The sequence below is a fragment of the Athalia rosae genome, chromosome 1, assembly GCF_917208135.1.
Source record: "Athalia rosae chromosome 1, iyAthRosa1.1, whole genome shotgun sequence".
NCBI lineage: Eukaryota > Metazoa > Arthropoda > Insecta > Hymenoptera > Athaliidae > Athalia > Athalia rosae.
This window is the reverse complement of record NC_064026.1, coordinates 27380863-27405343: the sequence shown is the minus strand read 5'-3', so window position 1 is coordinate 27405343 and position 24481 is coordinate 27380863. Positions and strand designations below refer to the sequence as shown.

General features: G+C 40.0%; 1 protein-coding gene across 1 annotated transcript in view; it reads left to right on the top strand.

The window, feature by feature from the left end:
• The window catches only part of LOC105692011 (disintegrin and metalloproteinase domain-containing protein 10-like), a 123614-nt gene that overhangs the window by 84440 nt on the left and 14693 nt on the right, over window positions 1-24481 (top strand). The window contains exons 5-11 of the mRNA XM_020855864.2: window positions 2518-2854; window positions 3998-4156; window positions 5283-5467; window positions 11039-11179; window positions 19298-19422; window positions 20889-21017; window positions 21879-22047. Of these exons, the coding sequence (XP_020711523.2) occupies window positions 2518-2854; window positions 3998-4156; window positions 5283-5467; window positions 11039-11179; window positions 19298-19422; window positions 20889-21017; window positions 21879-22047 (1245 nt within the window). The remainder of the gene's footprint in view (window positions 1-2517; window positions 2855-3997; window positions 4157-5282; window positions 5468-11038; window positions 11180-19297; window positions 19423-20888; window positions 21018-21878; window positions 22048-24481) is intronic.

Below are 24481 nucleotides of genomic sequence, written 5' to 3'. Positions count from 1 at the left end.
AAGAGTCATGGGAAAAGGTGAATGAAAGTAAAGATTCGTCGGTACCAATGAATAGCAAATTTTTCAAAATCGAGTCGTTTGTCATGTTGATCGAGAGATATCAAAGTACGGGTCTTCGTGGGGATTGACGGTGTGCTTTATCTTCGCTGTTAAGAACTCGTTGCCGAGAATTCTTTTCTGTTCAATCCACCCCGGTGTATGGTATACGTATACGTATACGTTCACGTGTATATAAATATAAATACCACCTATCTCTGTTGGCCACGGTGCGCGACATCTCATACCGTGGAAGTGTCTCTATAGTCGAGTGTTCCGTAGCCGGTGGCTTTAGTTGATAGGGTGGTAAGAAGGGTAGGAGAAATAGTGGAGGAAGTGTGTATGGAATAGCACGGGATAGGTAGATAGGTGACAAGGGAAACAGTGCTTCTTGTATTGCCTATCGACCATAGAATGACACATGGGTATGCCAACGGGGAGTGAAGTGGCAATCAGACCTCTTGTCCTCCAACCTCACTTCAACTCCCTGTGCTACCGCCGCCGCCGCCGCCGCCGCCGCCGCCGCCGCTTCTACCGCCTCCGCTGCTCTCGCGCTTCGGTAACCAACCCCTTCTGGTATTCCTCTTGGGACAGTACTGAACTGACGCGAGTTGTAACCGACCTGGGATTTCTGTATGGCCCCCGGCACTGTTCGGTAACGTTGGGCAAGAAATGCAAAATGGACTTCCTCCCTGCTACTACTGGGCGGGCAAGAGCCAGAACGTCGAGTAGTCCCTCTTCTTCCTCCTCCGCATTAGAACGTATTTCCATAGTCGTATGGATATAGACCTATATACAGCAATATCTATTCTACAGCTATTTCGGTTCAATTCCTCCATTTTACCGTACGCTGTAACGCAATGCTGTACACCGTAAGGTTTCAGGATCTAGAACCCGGACGTATATCCTTCTCCCGTAGACCATTATTGAAATCCCCAAGAGGCTTGTAAATTGCATCCGAAGAGATAAATTAGAAACCCAGGTAGGGTACGGGATTGGTGCAGATTTACACCTTCGTATTCCGCTTCTATCCAGAGCGATCTGATTCCTCTCGCGGTTCGGATATACGAGACGTTGTACGGCGGACGTACAAAAAAACCAAGTGCGTATAAATTCGTGAGACGACGTCCGGAAAATGATTCAAGAATATTCTTGCATACTCATATTCCCGATTCCGATCAGTATTCACTTTTTCCCCGAGTTCTACAGAGATGCCTTCGGTCCTTCGGATCTCTTTAGATTCCAGACTCCGAGAGACTCTCTAGAAAAATCTGACTCACCGAATCGGAAAGATAAGGATAATAAAAATATGAGATAAGAAAGAGAAAGGGAGCAAAGTGAAGAAAGAATAAGAACGGGACGACGACGACGGCTGCTGCAGCCTGGAGAGTCGCACGAAGGAGTTTCACTCCCTTCAACACCGCGGAATCTGGTTATACTCGAAAATCAGGAATATCAAGGAATCTCTCGAGATGCATAGCTGCAAAAGTTCGGTTCGGTGAATCCGGTTTTCTCAAGACACACGCGCTGAAAAATATACCTCGTACTTGAAAATTATTATCACCGCGATTGTCCTCCTCATTTCAATATGTTCGAAAAATCCGAATACCCATTTCGTATTCTCGTTGTCAGTCTCTTCTCTCACGAATCCAATGAGGACTCTTCCTGTCAATAGATAAAAACCTTCAAAAGTTCGAAGCTTGATTTCATTCTCGCGGTTTTCCCTGGCAAAGTTCATCGGTGTTAATGATTGAATAACGATTAGAAATTGTTGACCGTTAAAATTTCCACTATGCATCGTACAAACTGCAACAACAGCAGCATCGGTATCACGAAATCGATGTTGATTTAATTCAATAACCTGCGACGCATTATACATACATATATATATACATACATAGATACATACATATGTACACCTATGTGACGCATTGTTCAACGACAATGACGCGCGACAGCTTGCCCCGAGGAATGTCACGGACAGCGACATTAGTCGTATTTCCCCATGGCTATATAATAGATATTATATACACCTATGCATGTACGTAGCCTTCTATATATAGCTGGGTACCGTCTCTCCGCCGATATATTCCACGAGTTAATCACCGTTATTGATTCTGTAACCGACAGCAGATGTGCGAAATCCAACTGCAAGTCAGGATGCCTGTGAGCGGACACTGCGCCTAAAACACCATAAATTATTATCCGTACATTGATAATGATTATTATCGTTATCGTCGGAGAAATATGCGATTCTAGTCATGAGAAAAAGGAGAAATATTCCTTTCTAGCTGGGGCAGCGACAGGCTGAAATAAGAAAATTATATGATTTAAGGTTGAAAGTCGGTGGAATTTAATCCAACAGCGGCGGCAGGGGGGTAGCGGTAACGGGAGCAGCCGCATATAATATGATGAAATAGTGATGTGGAAAAACAGCATAATATACATGTATATATATATGTATTTTTCGATTGTTTCCAGATGACGAGACCGCTTTGGTGCACGGCGTTGTTACTTCAGACGGTCTCTTCGACGGCACAGTGAGTACCTCAAGGGAAGAAATTTACATAGAACCGGCAGGCAGGTACTTGAAAACGAGAGGACGACGAAGAAGAAGTCGACGAAGTCAACGGAGAAATAGTAAAGAGGAATTTCAGCCACAGAATAACGTCAACGTCAACGTCGACGTCGACGTAAGTCCGATCTACCACACGATAGCATATCGCTCCACCGACGTTCAAAATCCAAGGCAAGATCAAGAGCACTCGTGCGACAGCGAACGTCTCTACCGAAACGGTAGCCTCAATTTCAACAAAACGTAAGAAATAAATATCACATCCATGTGGATAGGTATAATAATAATAATAATAATAATTACGTCGAATTATGTACACGCGCGTACGTATGTGAGGACATTACAATTCTTACCCTTCGTATGGGAAAATAATTGGCGTACGTGCAAATATACGTATATATGTATGATGAATTCGGTCCGGTTTCACTCGACTTAAATTTCCGCCTCGAAAATCACCGTGGAAAAAAAAAAAAATAATGATATGCAAATACCTCGTTCGTTTCTCCACCTGCGATACAAATAGGCATTTCTTTTATTTTCGCGAATTGAAATCACTCTTATCTAACATGCCAATTACGTCTACCTCGGTAAAATCTGGTTCATCGATATATAAAAACCAAAAAGAAAATCCAGTCGAGGGATGAACGCGAATTCAACATTCGGTAATCATTCGGATCGAACTGCTTGGAAAATTTCGAATCAATAATTGGTGAAAGTGATGACATGGTGGCAAAAAAGTAGAAGGAAAATTAAATGACATCGCAGAATGAGGCATATAGAAGCCATGTAATTACTTTCAGCATGCAAAAAGCAAGTTGGTTTCTTTTTTCCTAACATGAGTTAATAGCTTATAATATAATACGTCGGTGGTTGTTCCGACCGAACCGAGGCGACACGACGACTGATAAGAAACGCGTACCTTGGATTACTACCGCAGCAAGTTTATGCAGAAGAAAGAAAAAAGTGAAACCAAGAAAAAGAATAAGAAAAAAAAATTACAGACCAAAAACTTCAGCGGTATATTTTCACCCTAGCGCGGTATCCTTATATAGCAGTTTTTCGCGATGATCGTGCGATTAAGGGTAGGTGTATAATATCGTGAGAGTGTAAGTACCTATAAATTAGAAAAAAAAAAAGAAAAAATAAGAAAAAAAGAAAACATAATAATTCTACACGCCGGTTATTAACCGTGACCAGAACGAGCAAATCCGCGGGTTAGAAGTCACGTTATCGGGAGTTTATCACATTACATCGTCGAAGTTAATCTATATGAACGAATTTTCATGTTTCATCGTGGAAAAAAAAAAAGAAATAGGGGGGGGGGGGGGAAATGATTGGAGGGAAAATACGTGTGCAGGTATATATAAGAAATGTTGTACACCTCAGTTTCAGAAGAAGTGAGAGCCCGTATCAACCGAACACCTCGCAACCGATTTATCAGCACCTGAACGATGGAAAATCTCACGCAAAGCCAGGCTTTTATCCCAAGGATGCTCGAAGAAAGAATCCAACTGCGAGCTCCCACAATTTAGAACTACTCGACAAGTAGGTTGAAATCCAGCAATCTCGCATTCGATTGAATACACCGAACACATGGTGTCCCATCATAAGCGTTCTAGTCAAGATGACGAGATCCGGCCGAATAATTGTGAAGAAAGAAAAGTCTGATTTTGAAAACTCAAGGAATATGGTTTCTTTCCCTTTTATGCGGATGACTTTAACGAGATCGCTTTTGGTGAAACATTATTGAAATGGGCCACCCTGTATGTGACCACCCAACGGATGTGATCTTATTGGCATTTTCTATAGAAGAAGTAAACGATCATCAGAGTAAATTAAACATAAATGACCCTATGAAAAAATTGGATAATTCTGAACACGCGTACAAAATTTCATAAAACCATTAGGGGGGCACGCAAAGATCCACGCAAGCCGTCATTGAAAAGCAGAAATATATTTCCAGAGAAATTGCTTCGGGGGGAAGAGAGAAGCGGGCGAAAGAAGGAATGCAGCTCCGAGAATCGCGCGACTATAGTGGGAAAAAGTTTTTCTATTTTTTGTTTTTTCTTTCGGATGCCTTTTTTCCTTGTTTCACCCCGTGCGAAGAGAGATGAGAGCAACTGTCTATTCCCACGATTTCGCGCGCACGGTTTCTCGCGGATGTCTGACTGTTGCCCCGTCCCTTCCACTTCTTTTACTTTTACTTATTGTTCTCTCTTTTTTTTCTGCACAGGTATCCAAACATGTTATTAAAGCCGAGCTTGCGGGTCACTTATAGGGCATTCAGTCGAGCTTACTAACCAAAGCAGCGCTCGCGAGCGGTAGCAACTACGGATAAACGTTGAATAACAAAACATGTGCGTTGGAAACCAAAAGAACAAAAAAAAAGAATCACATAAAAGCAATTTCAACCGATCTTTTCCAGCTCCCTCTTAGACGATGTATCCGCACAACGACTTGTTGCTTGTGTAATTTGCGATTGAAATCACGAAGAGATTCGGAGAATATATATTATGCAATTACAATACTTGAAAATTGAAAAAAAAAAGGGTCCAAAGAATCGAACTACGTTATACAGCCCGCACTCGACCTACATAGAATTGAAACTGACTAGAATTTCTCTGGCCACCATTAAAACTTCTTTTTCTTTCCCTTTTTTCTCCTCCCTTAGATTGTACCGAGAAAGGTACACCCGAGTGCTTCGCAAACGAACATCAGTGGACCCAAAGAAAACAACTTGTATGTTGTATCTACAAGCTGATCACACTTTTTTCGATCACTATAATTCCGAAGAAGCTTGCATCGAAGTGATGACGCGACACGTTCAAAAAGTCAACGCGATATACAGGTACACCGGTAAGTAAATTCGATCGAATTCTACTGATAATCTAGAAGAAATTATAGATTTTCAGTTTTTTTTTTTTTTTAGTCAATTTGTTTTTACGTTCTTTTTTCGTTTTTCATTCGTAGCGAGACGTGTTGAAAAATTACCTGTGCCTTCTTATTGCCAGAACCATTAAAACTTTACCACGTTTATATATATAGAAAAAAAAAGAAGTAAGCCAGGAGAAAGGTTGTAAGAAAAAGAGAACGAGGAGGCTGGAAAAAAAGGAAATTTGTACTCTCACACTTTCCGTTCTCCCTTTCCTGCCCCGAATATGTACAGATTGGAATCACATGTACGTACATACTGTATAGAATTTGCGGCTACAGAAGAAATCGAATTTCATCTACATTGAAATGAATGAGGAGAAAAAGACTTTCACACTTTCGAATATTGATCGACAATAGTTTAAAGCAGACTAAACACCGCGTAATTTTTGTTATCCGTTATTTATTTTGTTGGTTTAGAATTAGCTCTAGATTCATGAGAAATTGCTCAGAAGACAACTACGAAGAAATTTTTTTCCCCCCAACGTCTGCACAGCCACGATACTTGAAAGCTCCTTGAATTTCAAAACTTATTTAATTAGCAAAGCTACTTATTGTTTGTCAGTACTTCGAGCTTATACTTCATATATATGACGTTCAAACAAGAAATGGCAGAAAAACTTTGAGCCGGTTATCACGACTCGATCCTATTCCCATTCTCTCCCTCATTTTTCTTCTCAAAGAGGCAAAAAATCAAGATTATTGTGCCGTGTGTTTGATTTTTTATTTTCTCGCATAAACGCGCCCTCGCGACCTGAGGTGAAGAATAGAGAAAAAGAAGATGAAAGAAAAAACTCCTCGACTTATTTGAAAGCGGACGAAACTCGAGTATATTATTTTAAAGTGTGCAGTTTTTTTTATACACATATACGCGCATGCATTTCATCAAAAGTATGTACTTTGCAATCTTTCTCCAAGTAATAAAATATCATACGTTACAAAACTATTTGTGCTCGTGTGTGCGACGGTCATCAGAATACATTTTGCAAGGTGTTTAATAGGGTAGGTTGAAAAAAAAATTTTCCACCTGATAATTTACTCGATCGATTGCATGAGTAAATGATGTTGGCTTTTAGATTTGGATTCCTGAGCTGATTATACGTACGATTACTCTTGAAGAACCAAAAACAAATTCGATTTTTAAGCAAAAAATAAATCATTGTTTTAATTGGATTGAATATGCTTTTCTTACGTATTTTGACCTCAGGAATCCGAATCTGAAAGAAAAATTGATCTATCTCTAAAATTGACCGAGTTATCGCCAATTTTCAGCTTTTTGGGGTCAAAAATAAAAAACTGATTTTTTAGTCTATCTCAATGTAATTTGAGCTCAGGAATCCGAACCCGAGAGGAAAATTGATCTATCTTCAAAATTGACCGAGTTATCCCAATTTTTTCGCGATTTTTGGCATAAATTTGAGGATATCTCAAAGGGAAAAAATCGTAGCTCAATTTGGACAACGGATTCGTGTTCCTGAGGTCAAAATACATAAGAAAAGCGTCATACGATCAATTTTGAAAAATAAAAATTTTTCGTCAAAATTTGAGATTTTTCCAAGGGGTACCCCTTACGATTTTTTCAAATTTTGGCCAAAAATTTTTATTTTTAAAAATTGATCGTATGGCACTTTTCTCATGTATTTTGATCTCAGGAACACGAATCCGTTGTCCAAATTGAGTTACGATTTTTTCCCTTCGAGATATCTCCATTTTTATGGTAAAAAATGCGAAAAAATGGGGATAACTCGGTCATTTTTGCAGATAGATCAATTTTTCTTTCGGATTCGGATTCCTGAGCTCAAATTACGTCAAGATAGAGTAAAAAATCAATTTTTTATTTTTGACCCCAAAAAGATGAAAATTGGCGATAACTCGGTCAATTTCAGAGATAGATCAATTTTCCTTTCAGATTCGAATTCCTGAGGTCAAAATACGTAAGAAAAGCATATTAAACCCAATTGAAATAATGATTTATTTTTTGCTCAAGAATCGAATTTATTTTTGGTTCTTCAAGAGTAATCTCACATATAATCAGCTCAGGAATCCAGATGAATCATTTATTCAAAATACGAGTGGGCTACCGCAAAATTTCAAGTAAAAAATTTCGTCCACGTTTAAAAAATTTCCTTTTTTTATAAGGTACAAATTCTGCCCCCATGCTAAGAGAATAAAAAAAATAAAATTTTCCTCAACCAACCCTAGCGTTTAATACCCCGGGCAACCCTCCCCTGCACTCCTATCTTTATCAGAGTTTTCGTCAACCCGAATGTACGTAGATACCGTTGACTGATGATAATCTTCAGTCAACGTAGATACTATCCACATGTAGGTATGCATCTATCCACATATTACGTCTACATATAGATATCCACCCTATCCGAAACTACCCTGCTGCTGCACCTGCATATTACAACGCACCTAAATATATATCGTGTATACATATATGCATTGTACACACATGTACGTCGTTTATGTATGTGTGTATTTCACATACCCTTCTCTCCGTATATTATGTACGTACTTTAGAATTTCCTTTGAAACATAACTTCGCCACCAAAGTCTGGTTAACGTCCTTAACCTGATAACTGAAGTAGTTCGGTCTGTGATAAATCTAATTATTCCAAGCTCAAAATTTCGTTCGAGGCACAGAGATTTGTATTTAAGTAATTATATGGTTATCTCGCATATTTTTCGGAAACTTTTCAAAAAAATAATTCGCTTCAAAAATACACCATACTTTCAGTGTTCTTCTGGTTTTGTTTCCGCAGATCGGCGGCCCGGCATCCATCCTTCGACTTACGCGCCTTTACATTATTTAGTATTTTTACGAACCCTCATAAAATTCGGGACGGTCTTAACTCGAAACTTAAAGTATGTAGTACCCCCAATACGTACACAAAGTACTCGCACCGTACCCATGTATGAAATTTCCGTCACATGTACGTTCGTGCACGTATATGTAAGGAACTCGTCAACTACAACGAAAAATATATGGTTTTCCATTCCAACGACGCTAACTTTCAATGATAGCCTATATAATATACACACACATATACCTGTAATATACATAGGTTTACTTTTGCGGACTAAAGACTGCTTTTACGGTAGTCACGAAGCAAAGCTGATTACTTAGAACCGGAAAATCCTAATCTTTCGCGGCAAGAATATCCGGCGCCGACAACAAGCGCGATCGTCGTTTCAATCATCTTCAGAATCTTCGATCCAGAATTTGTCACTTAGCAGATGATTCATGTGTTTTTTTTTTTTTTTTTCTCTCTGTTTCCAAAGTAAACCGAAAGCTCGAACCAGCGTTATCCTTTCTTCGTTTTTTTTTAAAACCGCGTGATAGATCGGCACCAAAGTGACAAAAGAATCATAGGATGATCGCGTGACGCCGTACAGTTTTGAGACCTTTTTTTTTTTTTTGTATCTTTATTTTTTCATTTTTCTTTTAATCCTGGTTAGACATCGTGATTAAATGCGGTTAGACACGCCAAGGAGAGTCTTCCGTAGGTGTATGTATTGTTCCAAGTATAGATGTATGTACATAGGCAGGCGCATAAAATGTGTATATATAGGAAGAGAAGGATCAGCTTTATACTTAGGAAAACCGCACGGCTATACCTAAAACGACTATGTAGTTCACCGCGAATGTTCGTTATACTGTAATTTGATTGGCCGTGTAGATTAGACCGAAGCGAGATTTTATATGTATACATATACATATACATCGTATCATATCAACGTACCTATTACCTCGGAAAACAGCTCTTCACTAGCCATGGAGTGCGGTGGCAGCGAAACCGCACACCCGACCGCCCGACATGCGCGAATTTTGGCATTCCATGTGAGAGAGTGCGGTCGACTCGCTCGGACTTCGAAGCTTTAACTGTCAAACCAATCGGGAAATCGATCAACATGCCGAGAGATCGCCGGGATCCCATACGGTCATGCGAATGCGGTCAACTTCGCTTAGATCCGGAACAGACTGACATTGGATACAAAGGCACGCGGGTCGTTTTATGAATAATCGTTGAAAAGTTAGCGGACGACGAATTTCAGTCTTTACCGTACAATGATTGATCGATTCTAGCACCTCAGAAATGATGAAAATCGACCCGACGCCATTGAAGCAAATGTCATTCACGACACATCGTATACGATGTTCAATTTATAACGATATAGGGTATTTTCACACTCAATTTGCCGTAGGCTATTGTTGCTCGTAAGCTCCTTATTCCAGCGCACATTTCATTACGTGATTTGTGACCCAGTATCAACGTCGTCGATAATTTTATTGGTCTAATTTCAACAGTTTGCCATTTTTATATGCGCGACGGCTCGATGGAATGATCCATGTGTGTTTCCGCACCAGACTAATTTTGTCACTTTGAAAATCAATTATTTCGATATGTTTTGCGTTATTTTTTTTTGACCTGTTTGTAACTGCTGGTAAATGACGTTTTTCTATCACTGTTCATCTTTATATAGGCAATTGGAAATAAAAGTCCTATCCAGAGTACGAATGATTCTACAATTGCGGATAATGTTCATTTTAGTTTTTAACGTTCATGATATTCTTCGATCGAGTTATTGGAACGTTTAATACCGTCGCTTACGAACGAAAAAACAGCGCGACCAATCGCCAATCGGCACACGGAACGGATTGCACAACTTTTTAATACAGGAGGACTCGAGCTGCCCGATAAACTTTCCTAACCATTTCCATTTCTCAAATGCCTTTTATTTCAAACTCCTCGAACTGCCAATCGGCATTATTGCCTCTCGAGATTCTCTCTTCTCTCTCTCTCTTATATGTCATATGAAAAACATATGTAATATGACGTACATATATACGTGCAAAAAGTATGTCCTCAAATACAATCCCGTAGAACACGAGAGGTCGATTTTCTTCTCTCTTTTTTCTTTTTCGACGCCATTCTCAATTTGTAGAGAAAGTAATTGAATTAGAAGTGATCAATTAATTTCGTTCAGTAGGTAAAAGATTACCGAGTACATACCCATGTATGAATGTCATATACGTATACGTATGTAGCTATATCCGATCTATCGCGTGTGCACACTTACACATAATATAAACTGTAGATTCGCGTTCATAGTTACTTCCGGTTAGCGTTCTCGATCAGATAATGCAGGTTACTATGTAATACCTATACACATAATAGGCATTATGCATGTGAGTATATACTTTGTGTTGGTTGAAATTGATCGCCTTCAAGCGACAATAAATTATTTTCCAAATTAGAAACGGCGGGCGGTTTGTTATCATCATATGTATGTGTACAGTATAAAGTGGATAATATCATAAGTTATTATAATGAAATGTACACGTAAAATGCCTTCCCTTTTTCCCCCCCTCGTATTACATAATTCGTGCTTTTATTTCTTCTATGTAACTGTAATACACTTATGAATTACGTCAGCGACACGTTATCGATTTATCCTTAATTAATCACTTTTCCAATGACTGTGCAGATTTTAACCAGGACGGGCAACCCGATAACATCAGTTTTATGATTAAACGCGTCAAAGTACACGGTGAGGACGCCCTCCAAGATCCAACGTACCGTTTCACAGGTTCATACGGAGTAGAGGAATTTCTTGAACTATTTTCCGGTAAGTTAATCAATTAATTACTCAATAAAAAAGTTCACCAACCGTACGAAACTCGAATGAAAATTCTTTCACCCGTCACGCGACGTAAGAAGTAACCGAACGAAAAAAAAAAACAAAAAAAAAAAACCAACGCATTTCATATCGTAACTCAAAACCAAACATGGTAAACTCTTTTTTTTTTTTCTATCCAAAAACTGAAAGTAGGTATAAAGATTTCATCTCGTAGTTGATCAATTTTTCAGGACTTTATGACTTGTTCAGTTTCCATTCAACTTTCAGAGCTCACCTTTTTTGGCTACCGCCGCGTAGATACCTTATAGGTATACGTATGTATATCGCAGTCCGGAAGAAGTACTTCACTGAAAATCGTCGAACTCAACGGAACTCTGCGTACCGTAGACATGGGATTAAATTTATAGCTGCACGTGACGTCGACGAAAGAGGGTGGATCTTTCAGCAAAGCAATAATGTACAACGATCAACGCTGTTGATCCAAGTTAATAAATTTTCGGAAGTACGAATCCTTCGTTATAGCCTAGCCGGTTCGAAAAGTTACGGAGTAACAAAAACGGGGGGCGAAATCACTGACTGAACGAAATCTGCGTAAACATTTCGTAAAAAAAAACAAAAAAACGTCATTTATTTTCCACTCGCTCGCGTACATGTTCGTTCTCCACTGAAATTATTATAACGAATCGATTTTTTTTCTTCACCCCTGATTTTTATTCACGTTTACCATCAGCTTGACGCATTGCTAAGATTCAAGTATTAACTTTTAATACCGAAAATCATCACCGAAATAAAAAGCCCTGATATAGTTTATTTGGAGGAAATTTGAATCGCAATTGATTTAGTTGAGAGAGAGAGAATGTGGAGAAAAGTAGGCCAACGGTGCAAGTGATTTCTGATGGCGACCTTGACGTTTTGCGTTTGTTCGTAGCGAGTGCATCGAAGTATACATTTCAAAGATAAAACGTGCAAGCCACACAACGCAATGTTCTATAGAAGTTGAAACCAACAACAAGTGGGAAGTGGCAAATGGTGAGAGTGCGGGGAGTGGAGAGATTTTTACTTCATCGAGCTTTATTTAACCCCCCTTTCCACGTCCTGTTCGAAATTGCATGCACGTTTTATTCCCTCCCACTCCACCGGAAAAAACTTTTCTCCTCGCTTTCTCTCTGCATGTTTTTCCTGTTGTTCTTTTTCACCGCTTCCACTTTTTTATTTATTTATTGATTTCATTTATCCCGATTTTCTTTTTTGTCTTGTTGTTGTTTTTTTTTTTTCCTTTTTTTCTGATTTATCACTTGTTCTTTTCTCTTTCAACCGACCAAACACCAGCTTCACTCTCGACTCTCAACTCTCCGCTCTCCACTCTTCGCTCTTGAACTTTTCTGTAGGTTGTGTATACGCGGAACTGCTGGTTACCGCACAGTATCGAATATCGGAAAACTCTGAAGTGATAATCCCTGTTAAACCTTTAGAATATTGTACGGTCGTTTGGCTGGATGTTATAACGGGGAGAGTTTGTTATACACCGCAAAACATTCAGAGTATATCAGTTATTCATGAAATGTGTAAAAAGCCAAAGCTAGGTATAGAAAAGCACATTGGTTTAGGTTTAATTATTCCAGCAGATTTTCACGGCTTATTCCTCCTCCGCGGTGACGCTTAATTTTATCATTTGTTTGACTCCCGACCCTTTCACTTCAAGAATAATCAAGGTGCTCGCGTGCCTGCTCACCCACTCACTTAGTTTACTTGCTTACTCTGTACAGGCTGGGGGTTTAAAAGGGTGAAGAAAATCGGCTAATGATAATTCAATGACACCTTCCTGTAAGCAAATATACCTGTGTATATACACCGGTGAAAAACTCACCCCTCGACGGAGAAACGACGCAACTCCCTTTGCACGCTTCATGTGGTTCACTTCTATTTGAATATTTAACCTTTATTATAATACGCGCCCCGATATGTAAATTCCTAAATACATGCATACGTAACAATCACCTAAAATATTCAAGAAATACACCGTATTGTTAGAGTCTTCCATTCCATTCAGAAGCTCAAATCCTTCCCAGACAAATCCGTTTTATTCAAAATAGATGTACAATTTATTTTGTCGAATCGCTAAGCGTTAGGAAATTTTCCATAATTTTTCAGTCGACGTTCGAACACGCGTCGTCGGCACACGTTAAACGAAGAAAAGAAAATATAACGAAGACGAACGATCGATCGTAGCCCCGTCCTCGATATGATTGACATCGTATTGCGCAGTTTAGCCATTAATTGTCGTGTTATCGTTCGCAGAATTACGAGTGACATACCGCGATGCGCTTCAACGAATGTAATTCCATACCCCGCATCGATATGAATAATAAAACCGATCGATTTTCGGCTTTTGCCGCGAGATTGATCTTTTATTTTGTACAAACATTTTACCGTCCGGACTGCTGAAAATATACGACAACGAACGTCGGAGTGATTTGAGAGTGATTTTTTTTATTTTTGTCCATTTTTTTTTTTTCACCTCGAGTTGGTTTTTGTTGGTCGATCGAATCATTCTCTTTTCGAAATGTGAAATCGGAACGGTCAAGTTTTTCGACGATACGACCGGAAACGAAATGCCGCATGAGTTGAGAGGACTAAAAAAAATTGCCGAACGATGCAAAATGTCCGTCGAGTTTCGAGATTCGGCAACGTAATGGAGTGGAGAACAAAAGAGAAAAAGTGGAAGGGATTTTGCTGATGCGAAAAATTATTGACCGTAGTATTATTCCTTGCGTCGCTTGATCCTCAAAATTGAGTTTCTACTTCTTAACCCAATTTTCTTTTCGAACAAATCCGATGATGCGGTGAACATTCAGGAACGTTGACTCGATTTTTGACGAAATCCCGTCAAAAGGATAAGAGACTCGTAACGGTATCGCGCTACCGTAGCTGTAATATACCCACGCCACAGATATCAAACGTATTTCAGTAGCCATCCCCATGGAGTATATTTACCGAATCTACATACAAAGTAGTTTCCACGTGGCGTTACCGTGGCAATAGGATATATCTATGGGTAGGTAGGTCGGTATGCTGACCAAAATCACAGTGACCCCCCCGAATCTATAGTACGTGGACAATATACATATATACATGTAGTTGCGTTACCCTTTCCGGCAAGGTAGCCGAACTATACGAAACGATGAGTAGAGCTGTCGTATAACAAGCGACAGGTCCCTAGAGTTAAACCTTAGGGGATTTACCCATTGCATTTCCCTGGCACGGTAGGTACCGTGCCCAAAAACAAGCCAGTGATTTCCCGAGCCTTTAGTTATTATAGGTCTGTACATACAATACATACAAGCGAAGTTAAGTGAAGGTCGTATAACTGAGGGAGCGAAGGAGTTGGACGCCAGAGGGTTTCGAAGGGAGCGGATGAAGAAAATGAGGACAAGGAGAAGGGAGGAACGAGAAAGGGATGATAGGTATATAGGTCCTAGGGTGTAGGGTAAGATCGGAAGTCTAAATCTCAATCAAACTCAGATCCGAACCCCAACCAAACACACCCTCTAACAAACAACTTGCATCAACCATCGGCATCGGCATCGGCATCGGCGGCATCGGCAGCAGCAAGAGCATCGAAATCGCAGATAAACAGAGCGACTATACCGATAGCGAGGTAGTAACGCGTAGGTACATTCGGCCGTCAGTGTGATAGCGATTTACGGTAACCCTCAGAAAACAGTCTTCAACTGATCATCCCTCGGAAGGTTTCTCGGTTACTTGTATACCCTTACCACCGGCAACGCATCAGCGATCGTCGGTGTGAGGAGAGTTGCCGCTTTCGCTTTCGCTTTCGCGAGCGAAGAAGGGTTCCGTTGGCCATCCCGTTCGTAGGGTCAAGTTGAACGTTCGGACCTGGACAACGGCTAGACCATAGCTTCGGCTACGGGTTGATTCGAGTCTGGATGGCACAATACCACCACCATCGAATCGCACCACCACTACCGGTGCGAAGCGAACCATAATACCCCGGTTCATTGCTTCGACCGATCGACCAGAAACGCCACAATGGGTTGAGCACATCCCGCGATAAGCGAACAACACGCCGATAATGATAATAGTTTAGCGTCCGCGTTTACGTTTGGTTGGGTCAAATTGGGTTTGGCTATACCATACCGTGCCGGGCTGTACGTGTACGTGTACCGTGAGTATAGTTAGGGACACCTAGGACCTATGTGTACGGATGAGCATGCATACCGACCAGCAACTTTCCATGTGTAACGCAACCCACATTTCGCGCGCCCTGGTCGGATTCTTATCGCCGTTTTAATACCCGGTAGTCAACCGTTCCTATAGGTGTGGAATAAGAGTTCATTTAAGTGCTCGTCAAAAATGAATAATAATTCACCAGGTGCTATAGCCTTCTTCGTGCAGGTATTATACCGGCCGAGCTATATTTATTCACCCATCGAGATAAGAAGAGAGGCTTCCATGTCTCAAATTTCCAAGTGTGACCGATCAGTAAATGTTCGTTAACTCCTTCTTGTTCTTTTTTTTTTTTTTGTTTTCATTCATCCGAGTCCGCGTACCAATCCACGCGTGGTGTGGAAAAATTTTCCTCTTTGGTTGTATAATCTGGAGGACAGAGAAATTATTTCACTCTCAATTATTCGAAATAACAATCAGGAAAAACTATGAAAAGTGTTGAATAAATTTAGTTTACGTTCTAGCTCATGCCTTTATAAACGAATCATTCTACGAGGTAATTAGTGTTTACAACGGGATGGAAGCATTTTAGTATAGTCAAAGCTCTAGGTAATGGCCTGAAGGGAGAGCCATTTATCCGTTACATTGAACGCGGTACGACGGAGGGAGGATGTCAGGTTGAATACTAACCTGAATACAAAATGTACCTCGCTAATCGAGACCCGAATTTGTCCAAAAAAAGAAAAGAAAAGAAAAAAAGAAAAAGAAAACGAGAATTCTTTTCTTCCACCTGTCCGCCTGCCCCCTCGTTCCTCTCCGCGACGTGGTAGTTCGAGTTGCTAATGATTATTCATCGAATACCCCGAAGAAAACCTAAGGGAATTTTTCTTATACAATTTCAACGCTACACATTTTCTCTTCGGTTCGCTCGATATAATAAACGCTTTTAAAGGAATAATGCCTCGCTCGGTAATTTCGTGTAATTTGTTCACCTAATCGTTGAGAGTGGCTTTTATCGAACGTGAAAATAATTCGCATAGCTCCGTCAGCTCCCCGGCACAGCAGTCGGAATATAATCAATACTTTGTCATTCATATTTCCGCTTTTATGTTCTCGGATTTGAGTCAAGTTCGGGCAATTAGTAGACCGAATCGTATCGATTGGAATCGGAGTCTTCTAGGAGAAAAAAAAAAAAAAACCACCGGGTACAAAATTGAATCGCTGTCACTTATTCTGCGGAATTTTTTATGCGCCCGATCCGATCGATGAATTATTTCCAAATGATTCACGATAAATTTCAGAAGGTATCGATAAAAAAAAACCAGAAAAATTTCGAGCGAAACAAACCATTGTCGCGCGTAGCTCACGGGGGATGACGAATTGGAGATGTGATGAAAAAAAAAAAAATTCATCGCACATTATTCTGCGCGTGTTTTAATTTCGAAATAATTACACGTAAAACAATTCACGCACCTCGGTTGAAACTATTTTTCTGGCATGCCAACGTAGCCGCTCAAAAATAGAAGAAATTAAAAATAACAGAAGCACAGAGGAGTAAAAAGAATAGAAGTAGAAGACAGGAACCCGACCGTACGCTAACGGTTGTGAGTTGTGGTCACAATTTTTATTCATTTTGAAATCGTTTGCAGCAGTAAAGGGGTTGGCGATTCGAAAATACGGTAGAGTTTAAAACGTGTCGCATAGAGGTACGTGCATGACGTTGATTAGCTTTTTTTAGCGTCAATTTGAACAATTTTTTCTTTGATTCACTTGATATTTGCTGGGTTTTTTTCCCCAGTCCTGTTTACACTTGATAATTTTTCCATCAATTTGTCGAATGTACGACTCCCGTTGACAAATACGCTTCGCAATCAATTCAATTTATTTCCTATCGCCCCTCGCCGCTTTAGGTACTCTCGCTGCTGCAAGTAGCAAATACCGAGCCATATTTTCTCAATATGTTGTTTCAAATGTTCGATATTTTTATTTTTCCATCGCCCGATTCTCGATACAAATAACAAGTGGAAAATGAAAAATAAAAAATAACAAACTGAACTGAAGTGAACTGTATTTGGCAAAGTAACTGCACACTTGTCGCATCTGCATTGTTTCATAAAAGCAACTATGCGCATGAACAATTAGAAAATATACAAAAAAACATCCTTACAGAGAGTCTGCAGATTAAACGTTCAACAATTGATTGACGATACATCTGTACAATTCAGAGTATTTGTGTCATCGTCAGGAAAGGAAACAAGGACATTTTTTAAACTGACGAATAATCCGAATAAAACTATTGAGGGATGAAAAAAAAATTAATAAATGTCGTAAAACAGTTCACGCGAATAAATTTTTTTTGTTTCTTTATTTTTTTGTGATCCGCAGGCTAATTTCATACCGACGTTATACGCCTCCATAAAATTGAATGTGATGCATTGCGTTCATGTAACCGAATTCTTTGACAATATACCACCTGCGTATGGATGTAGATTGGAAATTGATAGAAAAAAAATTTCTCTTCTCTGACTTTCCAGCACATAGGTATTTCGATTTCCCCATTTCCATTCTATTTCCTTTTGTGGTTTTTCACTTCAAACAGAGTCTGGAATTTATTGAATATATGGCATTATCAATAGATTAGCGACATCCGGAGTCTCGCTGATTGAAGAATCAGACGGAAGAATAACTTTGCACATTTTTCACCGGTCGATAAAAAATTAATTTTCATTTCTTCTCTCCATTATTTTTTTTTTTTCTCGCATATATCCGCCAACGGTTTGTCATTTCTACGAGTAATTATCGAAACTGTGGAATTCCGTATGTAAAAATATACAAGAATACGTGTAGTTTCATAGATTAGGAGGCAGGTATACCCCCTATGAATACATGGAGATATTTATACGCCGATATGTGTATGTATGTACATAAAAGTGTGCAGAAGTATGATTGATGATGAAACTTTATTAAAGGTAGCATCGGGGAATAGAAGTTTGTCAAAGGCAGGGCTTATTAATAGCCAGGCCGTCACTTGACATTGACGGGTCGCGCCGTCTTTCATACTCTGGTATTGAAGAGTGCCTAATTTATTATCGAATGTCATTTTGCCAATATTTCGTACTCCGTTTGTTACCGTAAGCTGTGTCAGTCAAGAGGAGGGTCATAGGAAAAGAGAAATTATTCATCTGTCACGACAACACCCCTTTCATATCCGACGTAATCATTTTTATTTTATTTTTCATTTCGACTCATTGTCAGTCGTCCACTGGGAAGAACAAAAATTCGGTTTTTCAAAAATCTGTACAAGACCGGGATGAATGGAGGATTTTTTTTTCTCCCTCTTCAATTCTTTAGTTTTTTTCTCTTCTTTCTTATTTGACTAAATAGACGGACAAATACGGAGATTGGTAAAGTTTGTACACGAAGGAATATCCTTTTCAGGGATATCTTGGAATCTAGCCAATCCCTAATTAACCCAGACGCGGTTCTTACTAAAAGCAATTAACTAGTTCGGGGGATAGGAAAATTGTCTTTTAGCTAAGGTGCAACCGAATTTACAGCGGACGATGTCGCATCGAAATTTTCTCAACCAAAGGAGCGAACGCGATCGTCGCACAACTATTATGGAAAGTTTTTTCGTCTTGATGTTAAAAAATGAATAGAATCAAATGAAAAATCGCTTGAAATTCGACAAACTGACGTCTTTATTTTGCACAAAAACCTAACAAGATTCTTATTTCAAAAAAAAAAAAAGAAGAAAAAAAGGAAGCTTGATACCTTTCTGGTTCAGAAAACATGATTCTTCTATCTTCAAATCCACGTCCGGTAGAACATTTTAATCACTCGAATAGACTTCGCTGTGAAAATGTGTTACGTGTCCGATGAAAAACTAAAACTTTGGTATTTTTCATAATGTTACAGAGGAAGACTACGACGCTTTTTGTCTGTCGTACATGTTTACATATCGAGACTTTGAGAAGGGAACATTGGGATTAGCGTGGACTGGAGATTTGAAAAATGCCGGAGGAGTCTGCGAGAAAAATGGGGTACGTTCTTTCACCTTACCTATCCCATAAGTTGCCGCGGGAAAGTAGAATTTCGCTACGGAAAAGAATTTCTCAAGGAAACTGGTATACATCTTACGTACGAGTAACATACGAACGATGCATAAAATGCCTACCCACACGTGGTCTGTAAATATTGCAAGTATCCATTATGCAAATAAGAGTATAATAGGCTAACTGCAGCGCGGTAAATATCGAAATGTAACCAACAACTGTTGGTAGATCTATTTTATTGAATCGCGAGATATTTTCAAACAAGTTTTATATGTGAACAGTTGGAGGAGAGAGAACGACGATGGGATTCCTTGAATTTTATTACATTTTCTCAATAAACAAACAACAACGTCATCGTCTTATTAATTAGTTTTTAGTTGTTGAGCGATGAAGGTAGGTATACATCATAAAGCGGGAAATTTCTTAACTTTCTCTGAAAACATCAAAGTCTCGAAAAGTAAATTTAAGTAAGTTCGGCACCCTCATATAATGTACGACTTGTTGGAAAGTGCATTATTTATAAAATACATGAAAGTGAGAATTCACATGGGAGTAAGTTTGCTCACTACCAGAAGGTTATAACTTACAAAACATCATGTAATCCCTCATAATTAAGGGCGTGTAGTTTGAATTTTAATTTCAATTTTTCTTATACACAACCTTTTGGCAGATGGATTTACGCAATATCACGAAGTTCATACCTTCCGTGTAGCCAGCGATAAGAGCGTAGAAAAATTTCAATTAAAAGTTTCCGAAAAGATTTATTTTCAACTATGTGTATTTTTACAATTTAATTTCGTCCACCTTCGTGGAATATACACCCTCGTGACGTAAAAATTGAGAGTCATAAAAGCGTGAGTTACCCCTTTTCGGTCGTAAGCCCTCAAAAGGTTTTACTTCAAACAAGATTTCCCGGAATTTCTCGAACCCTTTCAACTGTTTCATTTCGGAAATCTGTGAATATTTGACACTAATGAAAGTTGGTGGCAAACTTGTTTGGAGAGCCTTGGCTACGTACTATACGTACACGCGATGGCTGTACGCGATTCAATATTATACCTATACATACCTTCGCGACGATTTCTCGGAATTTGAATTAAATTCTTAATTCAGGAGATTCATAGAACGGCGGTACACGTAGATCTCGCAGACGGTGCAGCGTAATACAAAGACAAAGAAAATCTCTCGGATAATTATTCACGAAGCTATAATTCTCTTCAATCACTCCACCTGTAGCCGTGTACACCAATCTTGCAATAAATAATCTTTCATCCGGCCTAATCTGTAATTCCCTTTGACAATAATTGAGCACATGAATAAATAAATCCGAAGTCAGCTGCACCGATAAGAAATTATACCGGCTGCAGAACGTTCAAAGTTCCCGTTCTTCTCACACGATGTTTACCAGAAGAAAAAGAAAAGCTTCCTTTCTAAACTCAACCCCATAATTTCAGCATTACAGAGGCAGCATGAAATCGCTTAACACCGGTATAATCACGCTTCTGAACTACGGGAAACACGTGCCGCCTGCCGTATCACACGTCACCCTGGCCCATGAAATCGGACACAACTTTGGATCGCCCGTAAGTTCTTCAGGATCCTATGTCTATGGATGTATATAAATATATGTATGTATACGGGAGGTCCTCAACCCCCCCAACGCTAAGCATCGTCTCCTTCGCGCCACGCCTATTTCCCTTTTTCCCCCCACCCTTTTCACCCCTTCGAAAGCTTCAAAGTTGAGCGCTAATCGTCGGTAGAGTCGGGTGTTACTTCGGCATGGCCTATGGAATATCAATGAATTTCCAAACGGCTGCGTTAAGCCTAAAAAGATCCTTCCGGATGTTAGAAAAAACTTTCACAAATCTCTAATATACGTACAGAACGGGGAGACCGGTGACGCAGTTTGCTTTTCACGTTTTTTATAACACTTTCAAACTCGCTTTTTTTTTTACTAAAACTATACCTTGTTCGCTATAAACTTTGACGGAGTTTCACAAAGCAATGCGAACAAGAAAATTTAACCGTTTTTTTTTCATCATAAAAATCTGTTGCAAGTCCATCTAATTTTGTAGATATATACATATATATGAAGGGAGAATATGAAATTGTATGAAGTTGTCGTGACGAGATGGCACGCGAGCTCACAGTAAGAGAAATATACCCTTTGTTTTACAATATATTGCACCAGGTAAAATCTAAAACCCATATAGTCGTACGTTCCGGTGTACCAGCTGTTGCCCAACCCTTCGTTTCCACCAGCGGTAACATCCCTACTCGGTTCGTGGTCCAAACTTTCTCCTCCTCCTTCTCTGGCCTTCACCCTTTTGACATCCACCTTTCTCTATCTATCTCCCTCGGTCACATTTATCGCCGCACACGTTTAGCTCTATGCGACGTATAACACCGACGTACGTATACGTACATACATATATTTTACACAGCACGACCCGGACGAATGTTCTCCCGGAGGTGAGGATGGCAACTTTATAATGTTCGCCCGAGCAACCAGCGGTGACAAACGAAATAACAACCGTTTCAGTCCCTGCAGTTTACTGTCCATCAACCCCGTACTAAACACCAAAGCAAGATCCGCAAAGGGTTGTTTTGCCGGTAAGTAAATACGATGAATCACTTCCTCATTACCCTACGCTGCCACGTGAACACCGTTAACGTTGCGTGCTTTAATTTTCATTGGTTTTCTTCGTTTCCTCAACTTCGCTAAACTGTACGTACGTCGATCGTTTTTTCGAGAGGGAAAAATCAGGACGCTGCCTCGCGAAGTGAAAATAATAACGTCATACCAGTTGCGATTTAACGAAGTTCAAAACAAGATCAACTCCAGCGAGATGATAATCCATCGCGGTCGGCATAGCGTACAAAAATATAATTGCTTTTTCTATAGTTCTCTTCTTTGTTTCTTCTCCCTTGTAATATCTCATTTCTTCTTTGCACGCCGTTGACGTTGGGATTGGTCTTAAGACGGTTAAGTCGATCGGGATCATCTTGTCGATGGATAGGTTTATAACCAATGTTGAAACGTTAGCTGTTTTCATCTTAGTTTCAGTATTTTCTTCGGAATCCTCACCGGCTAACTTAACCCCCACAGAATGGGGTAGCACCAGCAGCAACAGCGATAGCGCTTCAGTCGTTGAAGAGGGTCAGTCCCCATCAGTTCCTCCGCTCCGCCCAGCTCGCCAATAACACCCGGGCATTCTACCAGACTTCGCTTTCACCCTTTTCCTTCCTTTTTCTTCCTCTCCCCTAACCATTTTTACCCCGTTTTTTCCTTTTTTTTTTTTCATTTGTTTCGTCCACCACTACCGGTGCAACTAACGGTAACAACGGCATCACCGACTCCGTCCTATAGCGCGATCCTTAATCCGCGGGACTCGAGAAACATTGGCGAAAAAATTTTTCTCACCCACGCTCATATATTTCTACGCCTTTATCAATCGCTTATTGTCTTTGATAAGAAAAAGAGAAGGAAAAGTAAAAGAAAAGAGGAAAAACTACCGCGGGCTTTATATTCATGTATGGGAAGGTATTCAATTATTAATGTCTTCGAGACACGCGAAAAGGGGATTTTAGACGGGCGTGTGTATAGCAATATCAGAAGTATCAGGTTCCATCAGTTAATACCTATATGTATATTGGAAGGAAGTTACCAACGCGTCTCGGGTGTTGGGGGAATAAGATTTTCAAGGTAGAATCGAAGAAGCGCGAAGAAGCACCGGTAGATTCGATTAGCCTTAACAAAGGCGTATCTAATGGACTGTCTATCCACCTATCGAATCCACCTTTTGTTGACTCTATATAGTATACATATGTATAAATATATATATATATATACTGCAATGTACGCAACTGATTTGCCCGGATCGGATTATACCAGTACGTGGTGTAAAGCTTCCTCTTCTTGGCATCGGTCTGAACGCCTGATCAAACCTTCGATCGGCTAAACAGTGTAGATAGATAGAAATCGATCTAACGATCGAAAAACGATACCGGAACGGACGTCGTTGTTTAGCCAATCAACCAGTCGCATCGAGCTTCCTTTTCGTTGTTAGAAAATCACGATTCTTTTCCCAGAAACTGGCGCTTTTTCCGTCACGATCCACGTATCGCATCACCTGTCCTCAATTGAAACTTAAAATTTCCATATATCCAGAACGGAATGAAAAACTTCATTTCTTCCATAGATGGTAGCCATAAACAATTTTCCAGAATCTGCGAACCCATGTGAAGTCTGAATCCACGTTTCAACATTGACCGCGGTTTTTTTGCCGATTTTTTTGCCTTCCGGACCACGGATCGCAGTCTGTGTGACAGGCATTCGCATGTATGTGATCCGTTATATACGTATGTAATACATAAGATTTCAATATCGCGACAGCGATATCTACGCGAGCTCACTAGCTAAGGATTCAAATTTAGTTCGTTGCTTCCGTATTTGTCAAACCTTACATAATGTACGACGATCTCCTCACATATTCTGTAGATAATATATATATAATATACACATATATATATATATCAGTCTGAGAAATGCGGTTACAACCAAGTGAAGCAGCGGCAGGAGTAGCAGTAGCAGTCGAACCCTTCGAGTTTAGAAGGTTGTGTGCTCCGATATGTACGCTCGATAAATGTTATATATATATATGATACAGACACATACATTTCTTGCCAAGTTTCCGTGAACATCAGCGAGGAGCTGATGCTGGCTGCTTGAGCTTCTGTGCGAGCAGTGTGACACAAGTTTATTGGGAAACTGCATAACGCATGGACCACTCACACGGTGTGCACAGGAGTTACAAATCCAGAAGCCACCAAACCCACCGTTGGCTGGAAAGCTCGCGTGTCTCAACCGTTTCCATCTCGATTCCATGTGTTCTATTCCTCCGCGGAGACCAAATCCCTTTGACACTCGCCATAGGTAGATATGTCAGCTGTTCGCGTGTACTTACGTGCTCTACGTACGATCGTAACTCCCAACCGTGCGATGCACGCCTCCAAATTATCTGGCCGTATGTTCGTGCCGCTTACC